General features: G+C 35.7%; 1 protein-coding gene across 1 annotated transcript in view; it reads left to right on the top strand.

Moving 5' to 3' along the window:
* EYS (eyes shut homolog) overlaps positions 1-22,560 on the top strand; it is a 1,768,116-nt gene that overhangs the window by 458,853 nt on the left and 1,286,703 nt on the right. Inside the window, exon 11 of the mRNA XM_036871239.1 lies at positions 20,404-20,522. Coding sequence (XP_036727134.1) covers positions 20,404-20,522 — 119 coding nt within the window. The remainder of the gene's footprint in view (positions 1-20,403; positions 20,523-22,560) is intronic.

Below are 22,560 nucleotides of genomic sequence, written 5' to 3' on the forward strand. Positions count from 1 at the left end.
GTCTGGCTAATGGTTTATCATTTTTTTTTTATCTTTTCAAGGAACCAGCTTTTAGTTTTATTGATCTTTGCTATTGTCTCCTTCATTTCTTTTTTATTTATTTCTGATCTGCTCTTTATGATTTCTTTCCTTCTGCTAACTTTGGGTGTTTTTGTTCTTCTTTCTCTAATTGCTTTAGGTGCAAGGTTAAGTTAGGTTAAGTTGTTTATTCGAGATGTTTCCTGTTTCTTGATGTAGGCTTGTATTGCTATAAACTTCCCGCTTAGAACTGCTTTTGCTGCATCCCATATGTTTTGGGTCGTCGTGTCTCCATTGTCATTTGTTTCTAGGTATTTTTTGATTTCCCCTTTGATTTCTTCAGTGATCACTTCGTTGTTAGGTAGTGTATTGTGTAGCCTACATGTGTTTGTATTTTTTACAGAACTTTTCCTGTAATTGATATCTAGTCTCATAGCATTGTGGTCGGAAAAGATACTTGATACGATTTCAATTTTCTTAAATTTACTAAGGCTTGATTTGTGACCCAAGATATGATCTATCCTGGAGAATGTTCCATGAGCACTTGAGAAGAATGTGTATTCTGTTGTTTTTGGGTGGAATGTCCTATAAATATCAATTAAGTCCCTCTTGTTTAATGTATCATTTAAAGCTTGTGTTTCCTTATTTATTTTCATTTTGGATGATCTGTCCATTGGAGAAAGTGGGGTGTTAAAGTCCCCTACTATGATTGTGTTACTGTTGATTTCCCCTTTTATGGCTGTTAGTATTTCCTTATGTATTGAGGTGCTCCTATGTTGGGTGCATAAATATTTACAATTGTTATACCTTCTTCTTGGATCGATCCCTTGATCATTATATAGTGTCCTTCTTTGTCTCTTGTAATAGTTTTTATTTTAAAGTCTATTTTGTCTGATATGAGAATTGCTACTCCAGCTTTCTTTTGATTTCCATTTGCATGGAATATCTTTTTTCATCCCCTCACTTTCAATCTGTATGTGTCCCTAGGTATGAAGTTAGTCTCTTGTAGACAGCATATATTCGGGTCTTGTTTTTGTATCCATTCAGCCAGTTTGGGTCTATTGGTGGGAGCATTTAATCCATTTACATTTAAAGTAATTATCAATATGTATGTTCCTATTCCCATTTTCTTAAATGTTTTGGGTTTGTTATTGTAGGTGTTTTCCTTCTCTTCTGTTACTTGCCTAGAGAAGTTCTTTTAGCATTTGTTGTAAAGCTGGTTTGGTGGTGCTGAACTCTCTCAGCTTTTGCTTGTCTGTAAAGTTTTTAATTTCTCCATCAAATCTGAATGAGATCCTTGTTGGGTAGAGTAATCTTGGTTGTAGGTTTTTCCCCTTCATCACTTTAAGTATATCCTGCCACTCCCTTCTGACTTGCAGAGTTTCTGCTGAAAGATGAGCTGTTAACCTTATGAGGATTCCCTTGTGTGTTATTTGTTGTTTTTCCCTTGCTGCTTTCAATATGTTTTCTTTATATTTAATTTTTGATAGTTTGATTAATATGTGTCTTGGCGTGTTTCTCCTTGGATTTATCCTGTATGGGACTCTCTGTGCTTCTAGGACTTGATTAACTATTTCCTTTCCCGTATTAGGAAAGTTTTCAACTATAATCTCTTCAAATATTTTCTCAGTCCCTTTCTTTTTCTCTTCTTCTTCTGCGACCCCTATAATTCAAATATTGGTGCATTTAATGTTGTGCCAGAGGTCTCTGAGACTGTCCTCAGTTCTTTTCATTCCTTTTTCTTTATTCTGCTCTGCAGTAGTTCTTTCCACTATTTTATGTTCCAGGTCACTTACCCGTTCTTCTGCCTCAGTTATTCTGCTATTGGTCCCTTCTAGAGTATTTTTAATTTCATTTATTGTGTTTTTCATCATTGCTTGGTTCCTCTTTAGTTCTTCTAGGTCCTTGTTAAATGTTTCTTGCATTTTGTCTCTTCTATTTCCAAGATTTTGGATCATCTTTACTATCATTATTCTGAATTCTTTTTCAGGTAGACTGCCTAATTCCTCTTCATTTGTTAGGTCTGGTGTGTTTTGACCCTGCTCCTTCATCTGCTGTGTGTTTTTCTGTCTTCTCATTTTGCTTATCTTACTGTGTTTGGGGTCTCCTTTTCACAGGCTGCAGGTTCGTAGTTCCCGTTGTTTTTGGTATCTGTCCCCAGTGGCTAAGGTTGGTTCAGTGGGTTGTGTAGGCTTCCTGGTGGAGGGGACTAGTGCCTGTGTTCTGGTGGATGAGGCTGGATCTTGTCTTTCTGGTGGGCAGGTCTACGTCTGGTGGTGTGTTTTGGGGTGTCTGTGGCCTTATTATGATTTTAGGCAGCCTCTCTGCTAATGGATGGGGCTGTGTTCCTGTCTTGCTAGTTGTTTGGCATATGGTGTCCAGCTCTGTAGCTTGCTGGTCATTGAGTGAAGCTGGGTCTTGATGTTGAGATGGAGATTTCTGAGAGATTTTTGCTGTTTGGTATTACATGGAGCTTGGAGGTCTCTTGTGGTCCAGTGTCCTGAAGTTGGCTCTCCCACCTCAGAGGCATAGCCCTGATGCCTGGCTGAAGCACCTAGAGCCTTTCATCCACACGGCTCAGAAGAAAAGGCAGAAAAAATAGAAAGAGAGAAAGAAAGAGGATAAAATAAAATAAAATAAAATAAAATAAAGCTATTATAACAAAAAATAAGAAAAAAATTATTAAGAAAAAATTTAAGAATTTTTTTTTTTAATTTTAAAATAAATTTATTAATTTTTTATAATAAAAAATAAGAAAAAATTATTAAGAAAAAATTTATTAAGAAAAAAATTAAATTTTTTAAAATAAAAATTAAGAAAAAATTTAAAAAAATTAATTTTTTAAAATCAAAAATAAGGAAAATATTATTAAGGGAAAATTTATTAAGAAAAAAAATTCTTTTAAGTAAAAAGAAAAAAAAAAACAAACAAAAAAAACACAGACGGACCGAACCCTAGGACAAATATTGAAAGCAAAGGTATACATACAAAATCTCACCCAGAAGCATACACATATACACTCACAAAGAAAGGAAAAGGGGATAAATTAAGATATCCTGCTCCCAAAGTCCACCTCCTCAATTTGGGATGATTCGTTGCCTATTTAGGTATTCAACAGATGCAGGTTCATCAAGTTGTTTGTGGAGCTTTAATCCGCTGCTTCTGAGGCGGCTGGGAGAAATTTCCCTTTCTCTTCTTTGTTCCTACAGCTCTCGGGGTTCAGCTTTGGATTTGCACCCACCTTTGTGTGTAGGTCGCCTGAGGGCGTCTGTTCTTCGCTCACATAAGACGGGGTTAAAGGAGCAGCTGCTTTGGGGGCTCTGGCTCACTCAGGCTGGGGGGATGGAGGTGTACGGATGCAGGGCAAGCCTGTAGCGGCAGACGCCAGCGTGACGTTGCAGCAGCCTGAGCCGCGCCGTGCGTTGTCCCAGGGAAGTTGTCCCTGGATCACGGGACCCTGGTCGTGGCGGGCTGCACAGGTTCCCGGGAGGGGCGGTGCGGAGAGTGACCTGTGCTCGCACACAGGCTTCTTGGTGGCAGCAGCAGCAACCTTAGCATCTCATGCCCCTCTCTGGGGTTCGCGCTGATAGCCGCGGCTTGCACCCGTGTCTCGAGCTCGTTTAGGCGGCGCTCTGAATCCCCTCTCCTCACACACCAGGAAACAAAGAGGCAAGAAAATGTCTCTTGCCTCTTTGGCAGCTGCAGACATTTTCCCGGACTCCCTCCCAGCTAGCTGTGGCGCACTAGCCCCCTTCAGGCTGTGTTTACGCCGCCAACCCCAGTCCTCTCCCTGGGATCCGACCGAATCCCGAGCCTCAGCTCCCAGCCCCGCCCGCCCCAGCGGGTGAGCAGACAAGCCTCTCGGGCTAGTGAGTGCTGCTCGGCACCGATCCTCTGTGCGGGAATCTCTCCGCTTTGCCCTCTGCACCCCTGTGGCTGCACTCTCCTCCTTGGCTCCGAAGCCTCCCCCCTCTGCCGCCCGCAGTCTCCGCCCACGAAGGGGCTTCTAGTGTGTGGAAACCCTTCCTGCTTCACGGCTCCCTCCCACTGGCACAGGTCACGTCCCTATTCTTTTGTCTCTGTTATTTCTTTTTTCTTTTGCCCTATGCAAGTACGTGGGGAGTTTCTTGCCTTTTGGGGGGTTTGACGTCTTCTGCCAACATTCAGTGGGTGTTCTGTAGGAGCAGTTCCACGTGTAGATGTATTTCGAATGTATCTGTGAGAAGGAAGGTGATCTCCGCGCCTTACTGTTCCTCCATCTTGCCCAGACCCCCCCTACATGTTTGATATAATAGATTTAAGCGAACTCAGTGCTCTTAAAATTTGCTGTGGCCAAATATGTTTAACAAATATATATTTTGTAGATGATGCATGTTGATTTTCAACATTATGATGGACATAAATATACTCTGTAAGTCTACTGACTAATTTAATCTCTAAGATATTCAGAAGAACAATATTTCTTGGAAATTTAAATATGACAAAATTTCTCATAAATAGTAATTTTTTTTGCATACAAGAAGAGTTTTATTGTATAGGAATAAGATATAGGAATTCATCTCTTTCTATTCAATTCAATTCTAGGTTTTATCCTAAATTCACTGTCCTTAATCACCCTAGTTGTTCATTTATGCCATGGAATTGCTGAAATCATTTGATTGGTAATACTCAATGAATGCCTAGAGGTTTAGCTAACTTTTTTCAAGGTTATTTAAAAAGTCATTTCAGAGCACTCTCAAACAAGAGTGAATGTTTGTCCCTAGAACTTAATATCTGGAATATTTTAAAAAGCCATGTATATATGCTGCTTGCATAGAATCACAAGAATTAAACAAAGTAATAATTTTCACCAGAGCCTATTTTGCTCAACTGGTGGGCAACTCGGGGATTAAATAGGAAACAAAAATAAATTTTTTAATTTAAAATTATTAACATGAAAATACCTGAAATTTCTTAGATTAAAAAAAAAGCAGATTTGAGAAACATGAGGATCAGCACTGCCCTATGACTGAATTCACAAACTTGGGGTTGGGCTGCTGGGGTCGAAGCAAGGCTCCCCTAAGAATGGGTATAATAACACCTACTCACAGATTCCTTGTGAGGATAAAATGAGTCAGCATATGTAAATTACTTAAAATAGTACATGGTCTGCTTTCAGGTCCAAGTGGTTTTTGTTATTATATTACCCAAATCCTGTGTCAGGGTTTGCCTTATACAGACTCATTAGTGAATCAAAGCTCCCTAAACATACAAGCCCCAGAAATACTTCTATGACATTTTTGTCTTTATTCTGTTTTAATTTACTCTGAGTAGAAATTTACAAAAGCTACCGATTCACATTTATTTTCCAAAGTAAAATTAGTTTTTAAAATCTCATGACAAAACAAGCCCACATGGGATACTAAAGTTTATGTTAAAGAAGAGAGCTGAGGGATGTGACAATAGGAGCCTCTTTTAGTCTCAGCCAGTATTGTTCTGTTTTTCAAACTTTTACCCTCACCAATTATTTTTACTTAAGATTGCTTAATTAATTTATTTATTTATTTTTTTTTTTAATTTTTTTTTTTTTTTTTAGAGAACAATTGGTACTGGAATGCCTTTTTTAATTAATTATTTATTTATTTATTTATTTATTTATTTATTTTTGGCTGTGTTGGGTCTTCGCTTCTGTGCGAGGGCCTTCTCCAGCTGCGGCGAGCGGGGGTCACTCTTCATCACGGTGCACGGGCCTCCCACCATCGCGGCCCCTCCCGTTGTGGAGCACAGGCTCCAGACGCGCAGGCTCAGCAGTTGTGGCTCACGGGCCCAGCCGCTCCGCGGCATGTGGGATCCTCCCAGACCAGGGCTCGAATCTGTGTCCCTTGCACTGGCAGGCGGATTCCCAACCACTGCGCCACCAGGGAAGCCCTGCTTAATTTATTGAATCACTGTGCCCCATATCTTAATCTGGAATCTAAATTTAAATGTTTGTCCCAGGAAAAATATTCTTGAAAACTTTAATCCTGTCAGTGGTACTAAGATATGGGATTGGGAAAACGACAAGACGAGGACCTAGTTGAACTATTAGAATGTGTTCCCTGATAAATGCGACTGTTCTGCTTACAGAGCAAAGGATTTTCTATTAATTTTAAGTGAATCCTATTTTCCACATTGTGCAACATATCACAGCACTGGGATGTAAGGGGTTGTTGGGCCCAAGCTCACCTGCTCCTCATCAGACTGACAGCCAACATCTTGAAGTTTGTATCCTAGGATCAAAATAAGCAGTACTAAAAATGTAAATTTGCAGGCAAGCAACTTCCTTTTCTATTTACTCTAAATATACCATTGAAGGCCCTATTAACTGTTGACATAAAATAAGCTTGACTATTAATGGTGTTGTGGTCATTGTTGATATAAGGCAGTTGGTTATTTACAGGTAAATGTCAACTGCTTTTGTGTTAATGATCTATGTTTTGGGTGTTTTCTCCTTTTGGGATGTTTTTCTCCCTTTAATATGGCATCTGGGTTTCAAGGTGGTTTATGTAATATCATGACTTGGAGAAAACTGTTTTATTTGCATGTTTCTATTAAAGTTTCTCATAATGCTTGGTCTGTTTGCCCTCTTCTGCCATTTTAGCATCTTCTACTAAGAGACCAGGATTGATGTAAACTGTAGTTTATTCTCTTTTCTTGTTCATTGTAAGTTGACTCTCTTATTCTCTCAAGCTTACATCACAGCCCTTCACTTCAGGGATTCTGTTCTTCCTTTAACTTTCACTGCTGCTAAATTTAGCATGCAAATTCCCTTGGCTGTCAAGATCAGGGGTTTAAACCTTCAGATCTCTTCTAAGGAATCATTTCACCCATGCCCACAGAAAGCCATATAGGATGATCATAAGAGACTACTGTGAACAATTACATGCCAACAAATTGGATAACCTGAAAGAAATGGATTAATTCCTAGAAACACACAACCTACAAGAGACTGAATCAAGAAGAAATAGAAATCAGAATAGACCAATGAGTGAGGAGACTGAATCATTTATCAATAACTCCCACCAAAAAAAGCCCAGGACCAGATGTTTTCACTGGTGAATTCTACCAGATATTTAAAGAAGAATTAATGCCAATCTTTCTCAAACTCTTTCAATGAATTGAAGAAGAGGGAACAATCTCCAATTCATTTTACAAGGCAAGTATTACCCTAATGTCAAAGCCAGAGAAGGACACTAAAGAAAATTAAAACTACAGGGCAATTACCCTGGTCAATTGAATTCTTAGTTGCATATAATATCTAAGATTCCCTTCCCTTTGGGATGACCTGAGACCAACCAAAGTATAGCAGGAATATCAGTTAAAATTATTAAAAAAGGAAATATTATCCTTCTATAATTTAATAGCTTTATTGACATATAATTCATATACCATGAAATTTACCTGTTTCATGTGTACAAATCAGCAGATTATAGCATATTTACAGACATGAGCAACCATCACTGTAACCTAATATAAGAACACTTCATTGCCCCTAAAAGAGACCCTGTACCCATTAGCAGTCTCTCCTCATCTTCCCCCCTGCCCCCAAGCCTAGGCAGCCACCAACCTGCTCTTCTCCTCTAGAGATTTTCTTATTCTGGACATTTAATATAAATGGAATTATACAATATGTGATCTTTTGTAACTGGCTTCTTTCACTCAGCATAATTACTCATAATGTAGGATTTATACCTGTAATTTTGCTATTTTTTCTATGTGTTTGATTTTTTTGTTCCACTATCCTCAATCATTGTCTTCTCTTTGTGTAAAATAGATATCTTCTAGTATACAATTTCAATTCCTGTGTTCATGCTCTTAACCACAAACTATATTGTGTGGATAGCTGAACGTTTTGTAAAATAGATGGAACAAAAAATATATATAACAGGACAAATGTAATGAAAGTGGTGGTGAGACTGGCTTAAGAGAGATGATGTTCAATTATATTTCTTTAGAAACACAAGTGATGAAGAAGGGGAAAGGGATACATATATTTCATCCATGCTTCTATGGGGTATCTAGTTTCATAAAAATGTATTATAAAAGATTAAAAATATTCCCATTAGACTGACATTATTATCAATGGATTTGTCTTAATCTAAAATTTACATTGTTTTAAAATAAAATCTTAAAAAAGCAAGCCTTTCTTGCTTTGTCTCATATTGTCTTACATCTCTGCCATTTATTCTGTTCCTCAATCTGTATGCATTGAGATAATCTAATAAGATTTCTTTTTTATTTCCAGAATTCAAAATGTTACACAAAAAGATAATTTTTTACCTATGATTTTTTTGTAAGAATAAAACTTAAGCTAAGATGGCAAAAAGAAAAAAAAAATACAATTTAAAAAAAAAAATCAGAACTAATAGATAACAAACATATGAATGCAGGGTGAAGCAAAAATTTTTGTCAGGATGTGAGTAACCAAAGAAGCCTTGAATAGAAATTACCAGATAGACTTTATTAAAGAAGAATTTAGGGAAGTTACATCCTCAATGGTGCATTTTCAGTGAAAGATCAGAAGGTGGTCTTTAAAAAAGCTTATAAACAAAAAAGCCTTATGCCTCATTGACATCAAAGCACATTGTTATTGGTTGATTTGTGTTCCCCCCAAATTCATGTATTAACATCCTATCTCTCTAGTAACTTAGGATGTGACCTGATTTGGAAATAGAATTACTTCCGATACAATTAGTTAAGATACTCTGAGGTTTTACTGGAGTATGGAAGGCCCTAATCCAACATTACTGGTGTGCTTATAAAAAGAGGAAATTTGGATATATGCTCATAGAGAGACGGACATGTAAAGATGAAGGCAGAGATCACGTGATGCTTCTGTGAGCCTTCGAACACCAAAGATGGATAACAGACCACCAGAAGCTGAGGAAGACCTGGAACAGACTCCCCCTCACAGCCTCAGAAGGAACCAACCCTGCTGAAACCTTGATCTTGGACTTCTTGCCTACAGAAATGTGAGAACAATAAATTTCTGTTGTTTAAGCCAACCAGTTTCTCGTACTTTGTTATGGTAGCCCTAGCAAATTAATGCACCCTGTATTATACATTTGTGGTAAAATTGTAGATTTTTTCAAATATGAGACCGTAGACATAAGTGGTCTCTTATTTCTAGTTTTAAGTAAGTCTCTTTTATTGAGACCCTCACAGCCAAAGACCACCAGAAACTCAACTGTAGTTGAACAGAATTGAGTTTCTTGGCTCCACACAGTGGGGAAAGAGCACGCCATGGACCATTTGGGATCATTTTAGTGCTAGGGTTTATTATGGCATTTGGGCTGTGTTTGGTAAATTTGGAGATGGTTCCAGGAAGTTTGGTTTTTACTTTACATTGAGTGTTGTTAGAAAGTGGAGTATTTTTAAAATACTTAACTTGAAGATAGGAAGAACAGATCAGGCTAAAACTGTAATTGGTTAAAGAAGCAGCAGAAGGACTTCTCTGATTGTGCAGTGGTTAAGAATCCGCCTGCCAATGCAGGGGACACGGCTTAAAGTCCTGGTCCGGGAAGATCCCACGTGCTGTGGAGCAACTAAGCCCGTGCACCACAACTATTGAGCCTGCGCTCTAGAGCCCGCGAGCCACAACTACTGAAGCCCATGCACCTAGAACCCGTGCTCTGCAAAAAGAGAAGCCACTGCAATGAGAAGCCCGTGCACCGCAATGAAGAGTAGCTCCTGCTCGCCGCAACTAGAGAAAGCCCACACACAGCAATGAAGACCCAATGCAGCCAAAAATAAAAATATATAAATAAATAAATAAAATTTAAAAAATTATTTTAAAAAGAAGCAGTAGAAAAGGCAGGAAGGAGGAGTGTTGAGCCATTTTGTGGTTGGGCAATATTCTTGCTTTGTGACTGGACAGACATGGGCATGGAGGGATCTTATTTTTATCTCATGGACACAGAGAAACCTTGTCTGATAATGGCGTTCTATGAAATGAGTTACCTTCAGCAGGAGAATAGCACAGTCGGATTTTAGAGCCAGTTCAGCTCAGCCAGCCCCAGGAAGGGGCTGCTTTGTTCTCTCTCACTTTAATTACTCACAAAGTATTTTATTAATATCTATAGGAGATAAAATAATTTTGTTACATATTTAATAAGGAATTGAAAGATCATATCTAAACATGGATTTTAATACTTTATTCATTCTTACTTGAAGGTATGTTGTTTCTAAAGAATAATAAAAATTCTCTGGAGAGTAAATTATAAAATTAAGCTGAAAATAATTGAATTGATATGCCTTGAATTCAGCCTGAAGTGGCAATCTGTTTTCTTAAGTAAAAAATAAAATGAAATGAAAAAATTCAGTCAAGAAAAGTAAAAATAAGCAAGTGGACTACCTCAAACTAAAAAGTTTCCACACAGCAAAGAAAACATGCAACATATGAAAAAGCAAGCTACAGATTAGGAGAAAATATTTTGTAAACCATGTATCTGAAAAGTTAGCATCCAAACTTTATAAGGAAGTCATACATTCATTAGCAAAAAAACAAACTATTCAATTAAAAATGGGAAAAGGAAGAGATGTTTTTCCAAAGAGGACATACAAATGGCCAATAGGTATACATAAAAAGGTGTTTAATGTTACTAATCATCAGGGAAATGCAAATTAAAACTATGAGATATCACCCCACACCTGTTAATGTTGTTGTTATCAAAAATAATAAAAAATAACCTGTTGGCAAGGACATTGAGAAAATGGAACCTACCCTTGCGCACTGTTGGTGGGAATGTAAATTGGCATATTTCCATTATGGAAAACAGTACAGAACTACCAAATGATCCAACAATCCTCTTCTGGGTGCATAAGCAAAGGAAATGAAATCAGTACCTCAAAGGGATATCTGTTCTCCCAGGTTCATTGCAGCATTATTCACAATAGCCAAGATATGGAAATAATCTAAGTGTCTGTGGAAAGATGGATGGATAAAGAAATTGTGGTTTGTATATGAATAATATTCAGCCTTGAAAAAAAAGAAGGTAATCCAGCCATTTGCTACAACATGGATGAATCTTTCACATTATGCTAAGTGAAAAAAGCCAGGCACAGAAAGGAAAACACTACATGATCTTTCTTATATATGGAATCTGAGAAGTAAGATACAAAGAAGTAGAGAGTAAAACAGTGGTTACTAGATGCCCTAAGGTGGGGTAAATGGGGAGATGTTGGTCAAAGGGCACTAAGCTGCAGTTCTGTAGGATGAATGAGTCTAGAGGTCTATTATACAGCATGATGATTGTAGTTAGTAATACTGTAACTGGTTATAGTTAGTAATACTCTAGATTTCTGGAGTTCTCATCACACACACACAAAATGATAACCTTGTGAGAAGATATGTTAATTAGATGATCATAGTAATCATTTCACTGTGAATATGTACATCAAATCATGTTGTATACCCTGAATATACACAATTTTATTATTGTTTTTTAAAAATTGTAAATTCTCATATACAATCATGATTTGTAAAATACATCTATATCATTTACTACGAGTAAATGAGGATTATGAGAGAAATCGTATCTCCCATAAAAATCATGGCTCAGGCTTCCTTGAACTGCATGAAATTTCTGGCTAATAGGTAACAGTAGCCTTCTTTGGGCATTTACAATGCACAACAAATACATTACCACTTAATATCCATTAAAGACACATAGTATGATCTAGCTTTTCTGTTTATTAAAAAGCACTTCGGAATTTGGGTAGTCGATTCATAATGGGTTTTAAGAGGATGTAAAGAGTAATTCTTTAATATTTTGAGGTATGCTTCATTAGGAACTACTGTTTACTCAATCCATATATCACTTGCTCTCATTGCAGAGACAAAATTTATAATCTCCAGTCTGATTCTTTCAAGTTTTTCTTGCAGATCGCAGAAGTTGGATGACTTCATTTCCATGTCACTTATCTTTATAATGGATGACATTGTGCCTTTATTACTGTCACACCTCCTATATGACTCCTATATGACAGAAAAATAGCCCCTAACCTATTATTTACTAACATATAACATTGCCACATTTCTATAAATATCTGAATTCTGCTATCACTTTAAAATTTTAAACATCATTTTTCTTTAAGTTTATATAAATCATCATAAATTAAAATGCAAATTACTAGACTAATATGGACTCAGGTTTAGCATCTTCACATTTTTATAAACATCTACATTCACTTAGACCTTTTAAAAATAATATTTTCCTTTAAGAAGTTTAACAACATCATAAAGAACTTGATACTGAAAATGATGCATATACTCAAAAGTAACATACTAATTTGATTGATGCAAATTTCAGCCAGAGGAAAAATAGTTCAGCTAAATGCACATTACTACTAATAATACAATTTTAGTGGAAAGCTCAGCACTTATGAATTTGCAAATCGAAGGCATAGTTGTAAAAAGCAACTAGTGAAAATAGGTTTTTAATTTTTCCTACCAACGATGTATGCAAATAAAATGTATATTATCTTGGTTTCTCAATTGTAAATTGTGTCAACAGCATATAGCTTTCAGGAAATAAAACCTCAGGGGAAAAATAAACATTATATATATATATTTAAATACAACTTGGAAATACAATGTGATTCTCAGTATGAAAAGGCCAAGGATACTTCATTACCACTTTTTTAAGGTTTTTAACAGCTTTTCAATGTGTACAGATCCAAGTCCTGTGGATCATAAAGCATTTTATGGTCCTCTCTCAAATTACACAGATATCATTTCAAATTAGTGAAGTTCATTTAACACATCCGCATTTTTCTCAAATATTCACTAACATTATCACATAATGACATTAACATCTTTGACGCTGGGGTGCATTTTTACAATAATGATATATTAATCACTTTGTCAGATCTTAACTGGCAATTTTTACCCCCTTGTATTAGTTTCCTTTGAGTGCTGTAACTAATCGTCACAAACCTACAACAGTACAAATTTTCTGTTTTATAGATCTGGGGGACTGAAGTCTACAATAAGACGTTGGCAAGGCTGTGCTCCTCTGAAGACTTTCCTACCTTTTCAGGTTCTAGAGACTCCCTGAATTCCTTGGCTGAGATACCTTCCTTATATCAGCCCAACCTCTTGCTTTAATCGTCCTATCTTTTTCTTTCTTTCAATTTCTTGCCTCTCCTTTGCAGGACCCTTGTGATTACTTTTGGGGCCCACCTGATAAACCAATATAATCTCACCATATCAAGATGCTTATTTTAACCACATCTGCAAATCCTTGCTTACCATATTAGACAACATTCACAGGCTCCAGGAATTAAGGCCCAGATACCTTTGAGGGGAAGGCATTTTTCAGTTTACTACACTACCCTTAATGGCACGTACAATAAAGTCTCTTAGTCAATGGCTTCTTATGATCAATGAAATACAGTAAAACTCATCCCCTTCCTTGCTTTATTTTCCCTTGAGAACTATTTGATTTCAATTCCTTGGACTTCTCACCTCTGGTCTTCATCTCTTTCTAGAATGGCCACCCTATCCCTCTATCCCACATACCTAACCTTGATAATGTATGTCACTATTTTAGGACTCACTTTATTTTTTAAAAAATGTTTATTGGAGTATAGTTGATTTACAATGTTGTGTTAGTTCCAGGTGTACAGCAAAGTGAATCAGTTATACATATACATATATCCACTCTTTTTTAGATTCTTTTCCCATATAGGCCATTACAGAGTATTGAGTAGAGTTCACTGTGCTATACAGTAGGTCCTTATTAGTTATCTATTTATACATAATAGTGTGTATATGTCGATCCCCATCTTCCAATTTATCCCTCCCCCCTTGTCACCCCTGGTAACCATAAGTTTGTTTTCTACATTTGTGACTCTATTTCCGTTTTGTAGATAAGTTCATTTGTAGCCTTATTTTTAGCTTCAACATATAAGGGATATCACATGATATTTGTCATTCTCTGTCTGACTTACTTCACTCAGTATGACAACCTCTAGGTCTATCCAATATTACCTCTTCAGAAAGATTTCCAGTGTCACTTACAATGCCTTAATTACCCTTATACACGATTGGATTAGTTTTCTATGCTATATAACAAGTTATCAAAAACTTAGCATTTTAAAACCACTCACATTTATTATCTCACAATTTCTGCAGGTCAGAAGTCTGAGTGTGACTTAGCTGAGTTTCTGTTCCTGGTCCCGCAAGGCTGAGGTCAAATGTTTGCCTGGGTTGTGAGCTGATCTGAGGCCCAGGTTCCTCTCCAAGCTCACTGGTTGTTGGTAGAACTTAGTTTCTTGTGGTTTTGAAGCCAGTTCTCTGGGCTCACTTTCTTACTGGCTGTTTACCTGAAGGTTCTCAGCTCCTAGGAACCACATGCCCTTCCCTGCCATGTGGCGCTCTCCAAAACACAGTCTTCATTCTGCTCCTTCCAGGCAAGCAGGAGAATGAATGAACTTCTTTTCAAGTCTTAAATGAAAGTCTTTTAAAGTCTTACCTGATTTGGTGAGACTTACCCAAGATAATCTCTCTCTTGATTAACTCCAAGTTGTCTGATCAGTTGACAGTAATTATATCCACAAATCCCTTCCACAATATAATGTAATATAATCATTGGAGTGATGTTCCATCACATTGGCAAATCTCACCCAACTCAAAAGGAGAGGATTCTACAACCCAGGTACACTGGGGGTGAGGATCTTGGGGGCTCTGTTAGGATTCTGTCAGCACAGAATCACAGTCACCACTGTGACTCCTTAGCATGAGAAACTGACCACGTGTACCTGTCATGACATTGCATTGATTTAAACCACTCATTGTTTATAACCCCAATATCTACCACACTTCTTGCCACATGGTAGGGACTCATTTAATATTTGTATAAGAAATTAATATACAAGTCAGCACGGCATTGAATGTGCAGTGAACTCATGCGCATTCTGTAAAAGAGATTCTTGTATGAGTGTTTTCTCACATATGAATATATTATTCTTCAGCACTTGAATGGATTATATGCATGAAATTATTTATGAAAGAGACAAGCTAAATTAACTTCCTACTAGAAAAGCAAAACACCTTTTCTCACAATTACATATTTAGAAGTAGGTAATTAGAACAAAAGGGTGTGCATGAGAACTTAAGGATAATTCATTTTTTCATGTGTTTCTGGCAGATGTTTGTTCAATGCTATTTCTCTTATTTTACAAAGAAAAATACTTTCATTATTATAAAATAGTATCCAGAAATGTATCATTTGCAATACACTTCAATCTCATCATAATGGTTTAAAGACAAAGAACAGGCTTTTTTCCTATTTGAATTCTCCATACTACCTACCATAGCTCTTGCAAAAATATCCACTTAATGGATTTTTTTATTGAAGGAAATCTTTATTTCTATGCTATTTGGAAGTAGTGTTGTATTTTTACTTCTTTTTACCGTCCTTGGAAATTTGAAATCCTTTTATTCAACTTGGTCCAGTTTCTATTGCTCTTGTTTTTTGAACATTAACTATCATTTGGGGTTTTTCACTGTATATAGATCATTGCCTTCAGTAGTTTCTAGGGCCGTTTGGGACTACCATAGTTTTTCCAACTGCCACTGTACTTTTAAGCTTTGAAAACTTTATCCCGTATCCCGATTCTTTTTATTATACCCTTATCCCTACAGTTGTGAAATTACTGATAAAAGCTGAGCAGTTAAAGGACATAATGATTACTGGACATTCTCTTCTCTGAGGTATTCAGCCAGGAATTTTTAGAACTTATATGTATACATATATGCTACATTTTGGAGGATAAATGATATTATTTAAATACTTTCCAAAAATGTTAATATCCACATATATTAACTATGCCTGGAAAACTGACACCCAAATAATGATTTTGCTTTATGAACAATTTGATGATGTTTACGCCTCACTTTTTGTTTCATCTGGATTCCCTTGGGTCAAGTCAGCTTATTTCTTTTCTCCAAATACTTGTGTGCATTTCATCCAATGACAATCATTTTATCTCTCTGTATTTTCTGAGTAAAACTTAAAACTTAGTTTCAGGACTGATGTGTTGGTCTTAAGATTGAAGGCTTATTACAGTGACATTTTTTCATTGTTTATTTGTTTTGAGAGTAGCAATAAATCTATCAAGCAAAGCTTATAATGATTGCAACCTCCAGGGTACAAGAAAGAAAACATAAGGAAGCATCAAATCATTAATAATGTACTTTCTTAATTGCAATGTCTTCAGAGAACATTATTGAACAAGAGGTGAGAAGTATGAAGAAACAAAATAGTATTTTAAAAATGCTGTCATTTAACATGCTACCTGCTGGTACTTTGTTAGATGAAGCATAGAAATCATAAATAACATTTCTTTCTTAAATTGTAATGTAGAGAAAGAGAGAGAATCGCAATGATAATATGGAAGAGAATTATGAGTCATTGCCTAGAGACTAAATTGGATGCATTTATGCAGAAATATGCCAGTAACTGACAGCAGTGGTGGAGGGAACTTGTTCATTGGATATGCACTGACACTGATTATTTCCTTTGAGTTTCTCATTGTGAATTTGGACCTTGTGAAACTAGTAATCCTTGTGAGAATGGAGCTGTGTGTAGAGAGAAAATGAATCTGGAAGCATTTCCCCTTGGGTGTCAGTGCCAGTGAAGGAGGGCTTTGCAGGTTCCCAGGGTGAGATCACTGTCAGTCCTGCTTGCATGGACCTGGCTATGACCTTGAACTCACTCAGACACAGCAATTCTTATAGAGCAGTCAACTAAGACTCTGATGGAGGAATGGAATAGTTCAGGATGCAACCATGGTTATCTAGTAAAGGTTATCTGCCTTCAATATCAAAATGAGTGCCAATTATTTTCACAAAACACCCCAATTCTGACAAATTAATTTATATTTATGTTAGTCATAATGGTAACAAATGAGAAAATTTAATGAGATGTGACCTCTATGTTCTGGTGTCAGAATTAACCATTTTTCTTTGTTTTTTAATGGTAGATTTTTTTAAAGTATTTATTTGTAGGTATGGGAAAGCACTATTTACAATGATTTAAAATTATTTTAGCCCACCTATTACACACACACACACACACACACACACACACACACATACTTTTTCTTACTGAAATATGTATTCCTGAAGGAATATAAATTTACAAAGGAAAAAGAAGGAGTTAGGAAGAAAAGAAGAAAAAATGTAAGGAAAGGGAAAAAAGGAAAAAAAGAAATATTGAATGTTGGAACATGGATTTTTCTGTGGAAAAGCATGCCAAAAATGGATAATTTTATTAAGACACAGGAAAATCAAGGCATAAAATAGCCCTGTGAAGTGGACATGGCTAAGAGACATGAGAGAGGAAAAAAAAAAAAAAATGAAAAGGAAAGAGACAGTGAGCTAGAAGGAGTTGGAAAAAAATGTCCATTTTATTTTGCCTTATTTAACCTCCTGAAAAAGATATTTTTACAATTTTTACATGGTCCCTCACTAAATGAATAAATGGTTAAAATAATGTAATGTATGAAAAAGCACATTTTGATAGAAAGTTATTTTGTTTTTAAATGGTATCATTTAAATGAAAGTATGATTTTTAAACCAAATATCTGCAAATGCATGTCCTTAAGAAGTGTAATAATTTTTTTTAATTCGGTGAAGAAGCTCAGGTTTAAAATAACAGGTAGAGGTGGGGCCCTAGCAAACTGTAATATCTACATACATATTAATATAGAATTGATTGTTCTAACACTGTGTCTTCTAAGCAAAATATATTTTGGGGCTGTGGGCCACCTCTTTGCTACTCCTGATTTAAACCAACATTACTGTCTTTTTTTTTTTTTTTTTTTTAGATTTTGGTACTTAAAAGATTGTGTTTTAAAATATGTGAAATTCTCAGATTAACTTGAAAGAATTCAGTATTATCTTATTTCTGAGTTCAAACCCAAAGGCTTTTGGGGGTGTTGGGAATGGTTCTCAAATTTCTGGGGCTCACTAGAAATAAAGAAGGCATGGTTGCATGCCTGAGAGAGAAGCCAACACATTTTTTAGATCTAGATAGCCCTAGTATCAGGGTAATATACGGTTATATATGGCCACTTCTTATATGTTCTGAGTGACATAAATATATATATATAATTTTATAAGTCTCTGTAAATATTTTAATTCTTAATTTCTTATACTATAAGAAAATACAATTTCCAAATATGCTACATATAATGCAATGCTACCTATTAAATTTTTGGAGATCATACATTATATACTACGGAAATGTAAATTTTGGATACCTGATATATTGATGTATTTTATAATAGCATTATCCATAATATATTTTGGACAACGCCCAAGAAGATTTAGCTACTAGAGAACTAAAACATTTATTAAAAATTATATCACACATGTAAGCTGATATCAGCATAAAACTATGACACTGTATTCTTAACACTTTCTCAAAAATAAAATAGCATGGGAAGCCAAAATTTTGAATTCACATTAGTAGTAGTATTTTTACATGACTATATATGAGAAACAATTATTAATATGTATATGTCAATTTATAAATCTCAAACATTATGTGGTTATTCACCACATTGGCAGTACATTATTAAAATACTCACCTCTGTATTTTAACCACAAAGTTTTACGTTACCAGAAATTTTGACTCAGCACAACTAATGTATGATGTTTCATGTTTATTTAAGTATAGAATGAATAATACATACAGATTAATAGAAGTCTTATCCGATGAAAATTTCAATTCAAAATAGTAGTATGGAATATTTGTAAACAAAGACTGATACATATACAGTGACTGTATTTTCTGGTAAAAATAATAACAAAACAAGACAATATGCTTAAAAAGTATTTTCTGATAAAATGGTGATTAATCACATAGCCCATCGTTAACAAATTAGATATGAGAAAGAAAATTTGTTTATTTGTTTTAAACTTTAAACAAATTATGTTTGTTTATTTTCCCTATGGTATCCAATTTAATTCTCTAGGTTCTCATTGGGCTCATAGCTCATTTCTTAGATTCTTAACCCAGAATAGTTAACATTCAGAAAGTAAACTCTGTCTTTCAGACTCTTTGTTAATTTCAATTTATCTTTTGCTGTAATTTTTCTTTTAAAAGAGTTTATCATTTATCTACATGGAGAACATCTGCATCTATGCTGACATTAATTTGACTCTAGCTGCTTGTTACTTGCCAATTTGCATCAGTATCCAACATGACTTATAATCATGAACATTTTAAAAAATATCATTATGACTCATCATACTCCACAATGTCTTAATTACATATTGTATCACATTTGGGTTTAATTTGTTAACATACCTAATGCCATATACACGATATAAAGATACACCAACAGATACCATTTTTTTCATTAATTTATTTATAGCTATACCTGTATATTTATTAATCATTTATTTTCAATGAGATGCTAAAAACTAAGTTTCTTGATTAAAAAAAGTAAAGTAAAACAAAAGTAAAATATTGTCTAAAGAGCTGTCACCTCTGTGTCTCCCTTGACCCTGGTTGATGGCCATGGGCTGTCTTGTTTTCCTTCAAGGCCACAGTTACATTTGTTGGGCAGAATCCTGGCTGCACAAACCTAGAAGCCACACAGTGCATTGACAAAGCTGTTTCCACCCAGGACCTACTCGTTTAATGAGAGTAGGATTAGGAACAGGCACGTGGCACAGAGTCAGTGCAACTGCTTGGTGGGTCTCAGGAATGGTGGGGACCCAGGCATCAATCCCGCCTGCTGCAACCATGATCAAGCCGCCATCATGTCCTTGAGATGCCTCAGAGACTGTTCTTTTTCCATCATTAATGGTAAAATAGAGGACAGATTCTGATCATTACTTTTAAAAGATTATGGTGAAATGTGAAAGCTCTTTTTAACTAAGGTTTAGTAGTTCTATGTCAACTTTCAGATCACTTTGCACTTTAAAGTACCTTGTCACACAAAGAACTTTATAAACCAGTTAACTTCCTGTTTATTAAACCTAAAACAATCTGGTAAAAGGTTATTGATACAAAAGTGACCCATTTACCATAGGCATTGTTTACTGACAAAACAAAAGAGATAGAGAGAGAGAAAGCTGGATATTTTCATTGTTGCTTTGCAAATTGTTCCCATATAGTCATTGTGATTATTCTCATTTCAAATAATTCAAGTTTTTAAGTTAACAGAACTGAGCAAGATAATTATTTAGAAATTGTTGTAGGAAATTGTGTAATAGAGTACAAAATATAAAAATTCACACTTTGGTTAAAAGTGAAATGCATTCAGATGAATACAACATTCTTTAGGGTAATTAACATTATACCATGATTAAAGGCATGTTAAGAGTTTTCTTTCTGTTGCTTTCAGTGGTTGATGGCTTCTGTTTATGCAGTCTGGGCTCTGCTGGTCTGAGGTGTAAACAGGACTTTGATGACTGCATCCTAAATGCCCATGAGAACAATTCTACCTGCAAAGATCTGTGTCTGGTTAGTATCCATGAATATTATTAATGTATCTGAATGTGGGCTAGCATAAATTAACCCTTACAGATATAGTTGACATTTGCCTTTGTTGCATGTTGTTATGTGTATATATACATGTGCATACTTACAAAGATTAGAAAACAGAAACTCAAGCAATATTTTCTTAACCTAGTAGTAAAAAGATATTCTATTTACCACCATATATAGGTTAATGTAAATGTTATAAAATGAGTAGTTTACTCTTTGGATTCACAACTCTTAGTAACATTGAGTTTGTGTAAAATTTCAGAAATTATTCTAAAAATGCTGTTAATCTTATGGGAACCACTTTCATCTAACTCAAGGTATTGTATACACACGTTATATATTTCATCATCATTTATAATCTTGAATTCTATTTTGATTTCCATCGTTTGCTGTATCCCCATCATTTCCTTCATTCATCTGTATTGGTGCTGTCCCTTTGGTATATATTCATTTGTCATCGCCTTTGTCACAAGCATGTGCCATTCTGCCTTAAACAGACTGTGACACAGTCCGCAAATCAATGGGATCCCTTCTGGCCCTCTGGCTCCTCATTTTTCAGGAAGCCTGACATAAAAAATGTCAGCTCAAGGTGGATTCATGGACCAGCTTCAGAAAATATATGACAGGTGACACAAGTTAATGCTGTGACACCGGTGCAGGCTCAGAGCTGAGGCTGTAGCATCAGAGCTGGCTTTCACAAAAGGACTACACTAGTTGAAGTTAGGAAAAAACATTTGAAAAACAGATCTCTTTTCATCCATATTTCAACTATCAGTGTACTGACATTGTTTTAACAATAAAAAGATAATTTGTGGCAACTTGTTTCTTTGTACAAGGAAGGCAGACACCTAAATGAAAAATTATAACTAAGGTCTGGATAGCCGTGACCAGACGCATCAATGGCGCAGAGGTTGTCTAGCCACTGTTATGCATGGGTGTGGTCCAGTTGCTTTGTTTTTGTTCATTCCAGATTCTTCGTCTAAGTCAGTCAATCCCATCCCACTTTGGGGGTTTCCTGTAGGCCTGAGTGTGTCACCCTATGCTGGTCTCTGAGGTAAGAGTGGAATTCTTTCCAGGAAAAGGTTTCCTCACCTGCATATAGGATGTATGTAAAAGGTACATACCTCTTCTAGACCTTCTTACATCTGTATTTTAGACATGTAATTGCAGTTGCTCTTTTCAGGCCCCAAGGAAGGGACAAGGTTCTGTCTAGTGATGAGTGACCTTTAAGGCAGCAGAGCTGAGAGACAGGAGATCAATGTTGATCTCCTGACTGAACCCCCAGGTGCCTGCCCAACCCTTGGGTCTAATTGTGTGAGATCACTTATGATATATTTTTAAGTATAGCTTGAGCCAAAGTTCCTTTGATTTGCAGGTAAATCATCTAATTTCCATAATGTGATTAAACTTTATTTTAGTCTATGATTTCAGCCATAACTTCAGCAATAATAGAAGTTTATGATAGTAGAAAGAGCTTCTTACCCATAATTATAAGATTCCATTTCTACACCTGACCTTGAGACAAATTATCTGTGTGACACTAAGACAGCTTTTTGACAAGTCAGGAACTGCAATTTTAGGAGCCGCATTGTATCAAAGAACAGAACTTCTAAGTAGAGTATTCTCTCATTTATCCATTTTATAAGTTGCCAATAAGAAGCTAGTCAGACTAACTTTAGACAAGTATTAGTTTAAAATCTTGACTCATACTTCCAGAAATTGTTATAATATAATAAAGAAAAATAAGAATTAAAAAATATTGGAACTCACAGAAACAGAGAATAAAATAGTAGTTATCAGAAATTGGGGGTTGCAGGAAATTAGGAGATGCTAGTCAAAGGGTATAAGTCTTCAGTTATAAACTGAATAAGTTCTAGTGATATAATGTGACTATAATCTAATAATGACTATAACTAATAATACTATGTGTATACTTAACATTTTCTAAGAGAGTATATCTTAAGCATTCTCATTACAAACACCAAAAATGTAGTTATGTGAGGTGATCAATGTG

The sequence above is a fragment of the Balaenoptera musculus genome, chromosome 12 (genome assembly GCF_009873245.2).
Source record: "Balaenoptera musculus isolate JJ_BM4_2016_0621 chromosome 12, mBalMus1.pri.v3, whole genome shotgun sequence".
Taxonomy (NCBI): Eukaryota; Metazoa; Chordata; class Mammalia; order Artiodactyla; family Balaenopteridae; genus Balaenoptera; species Balaenoptera musculus.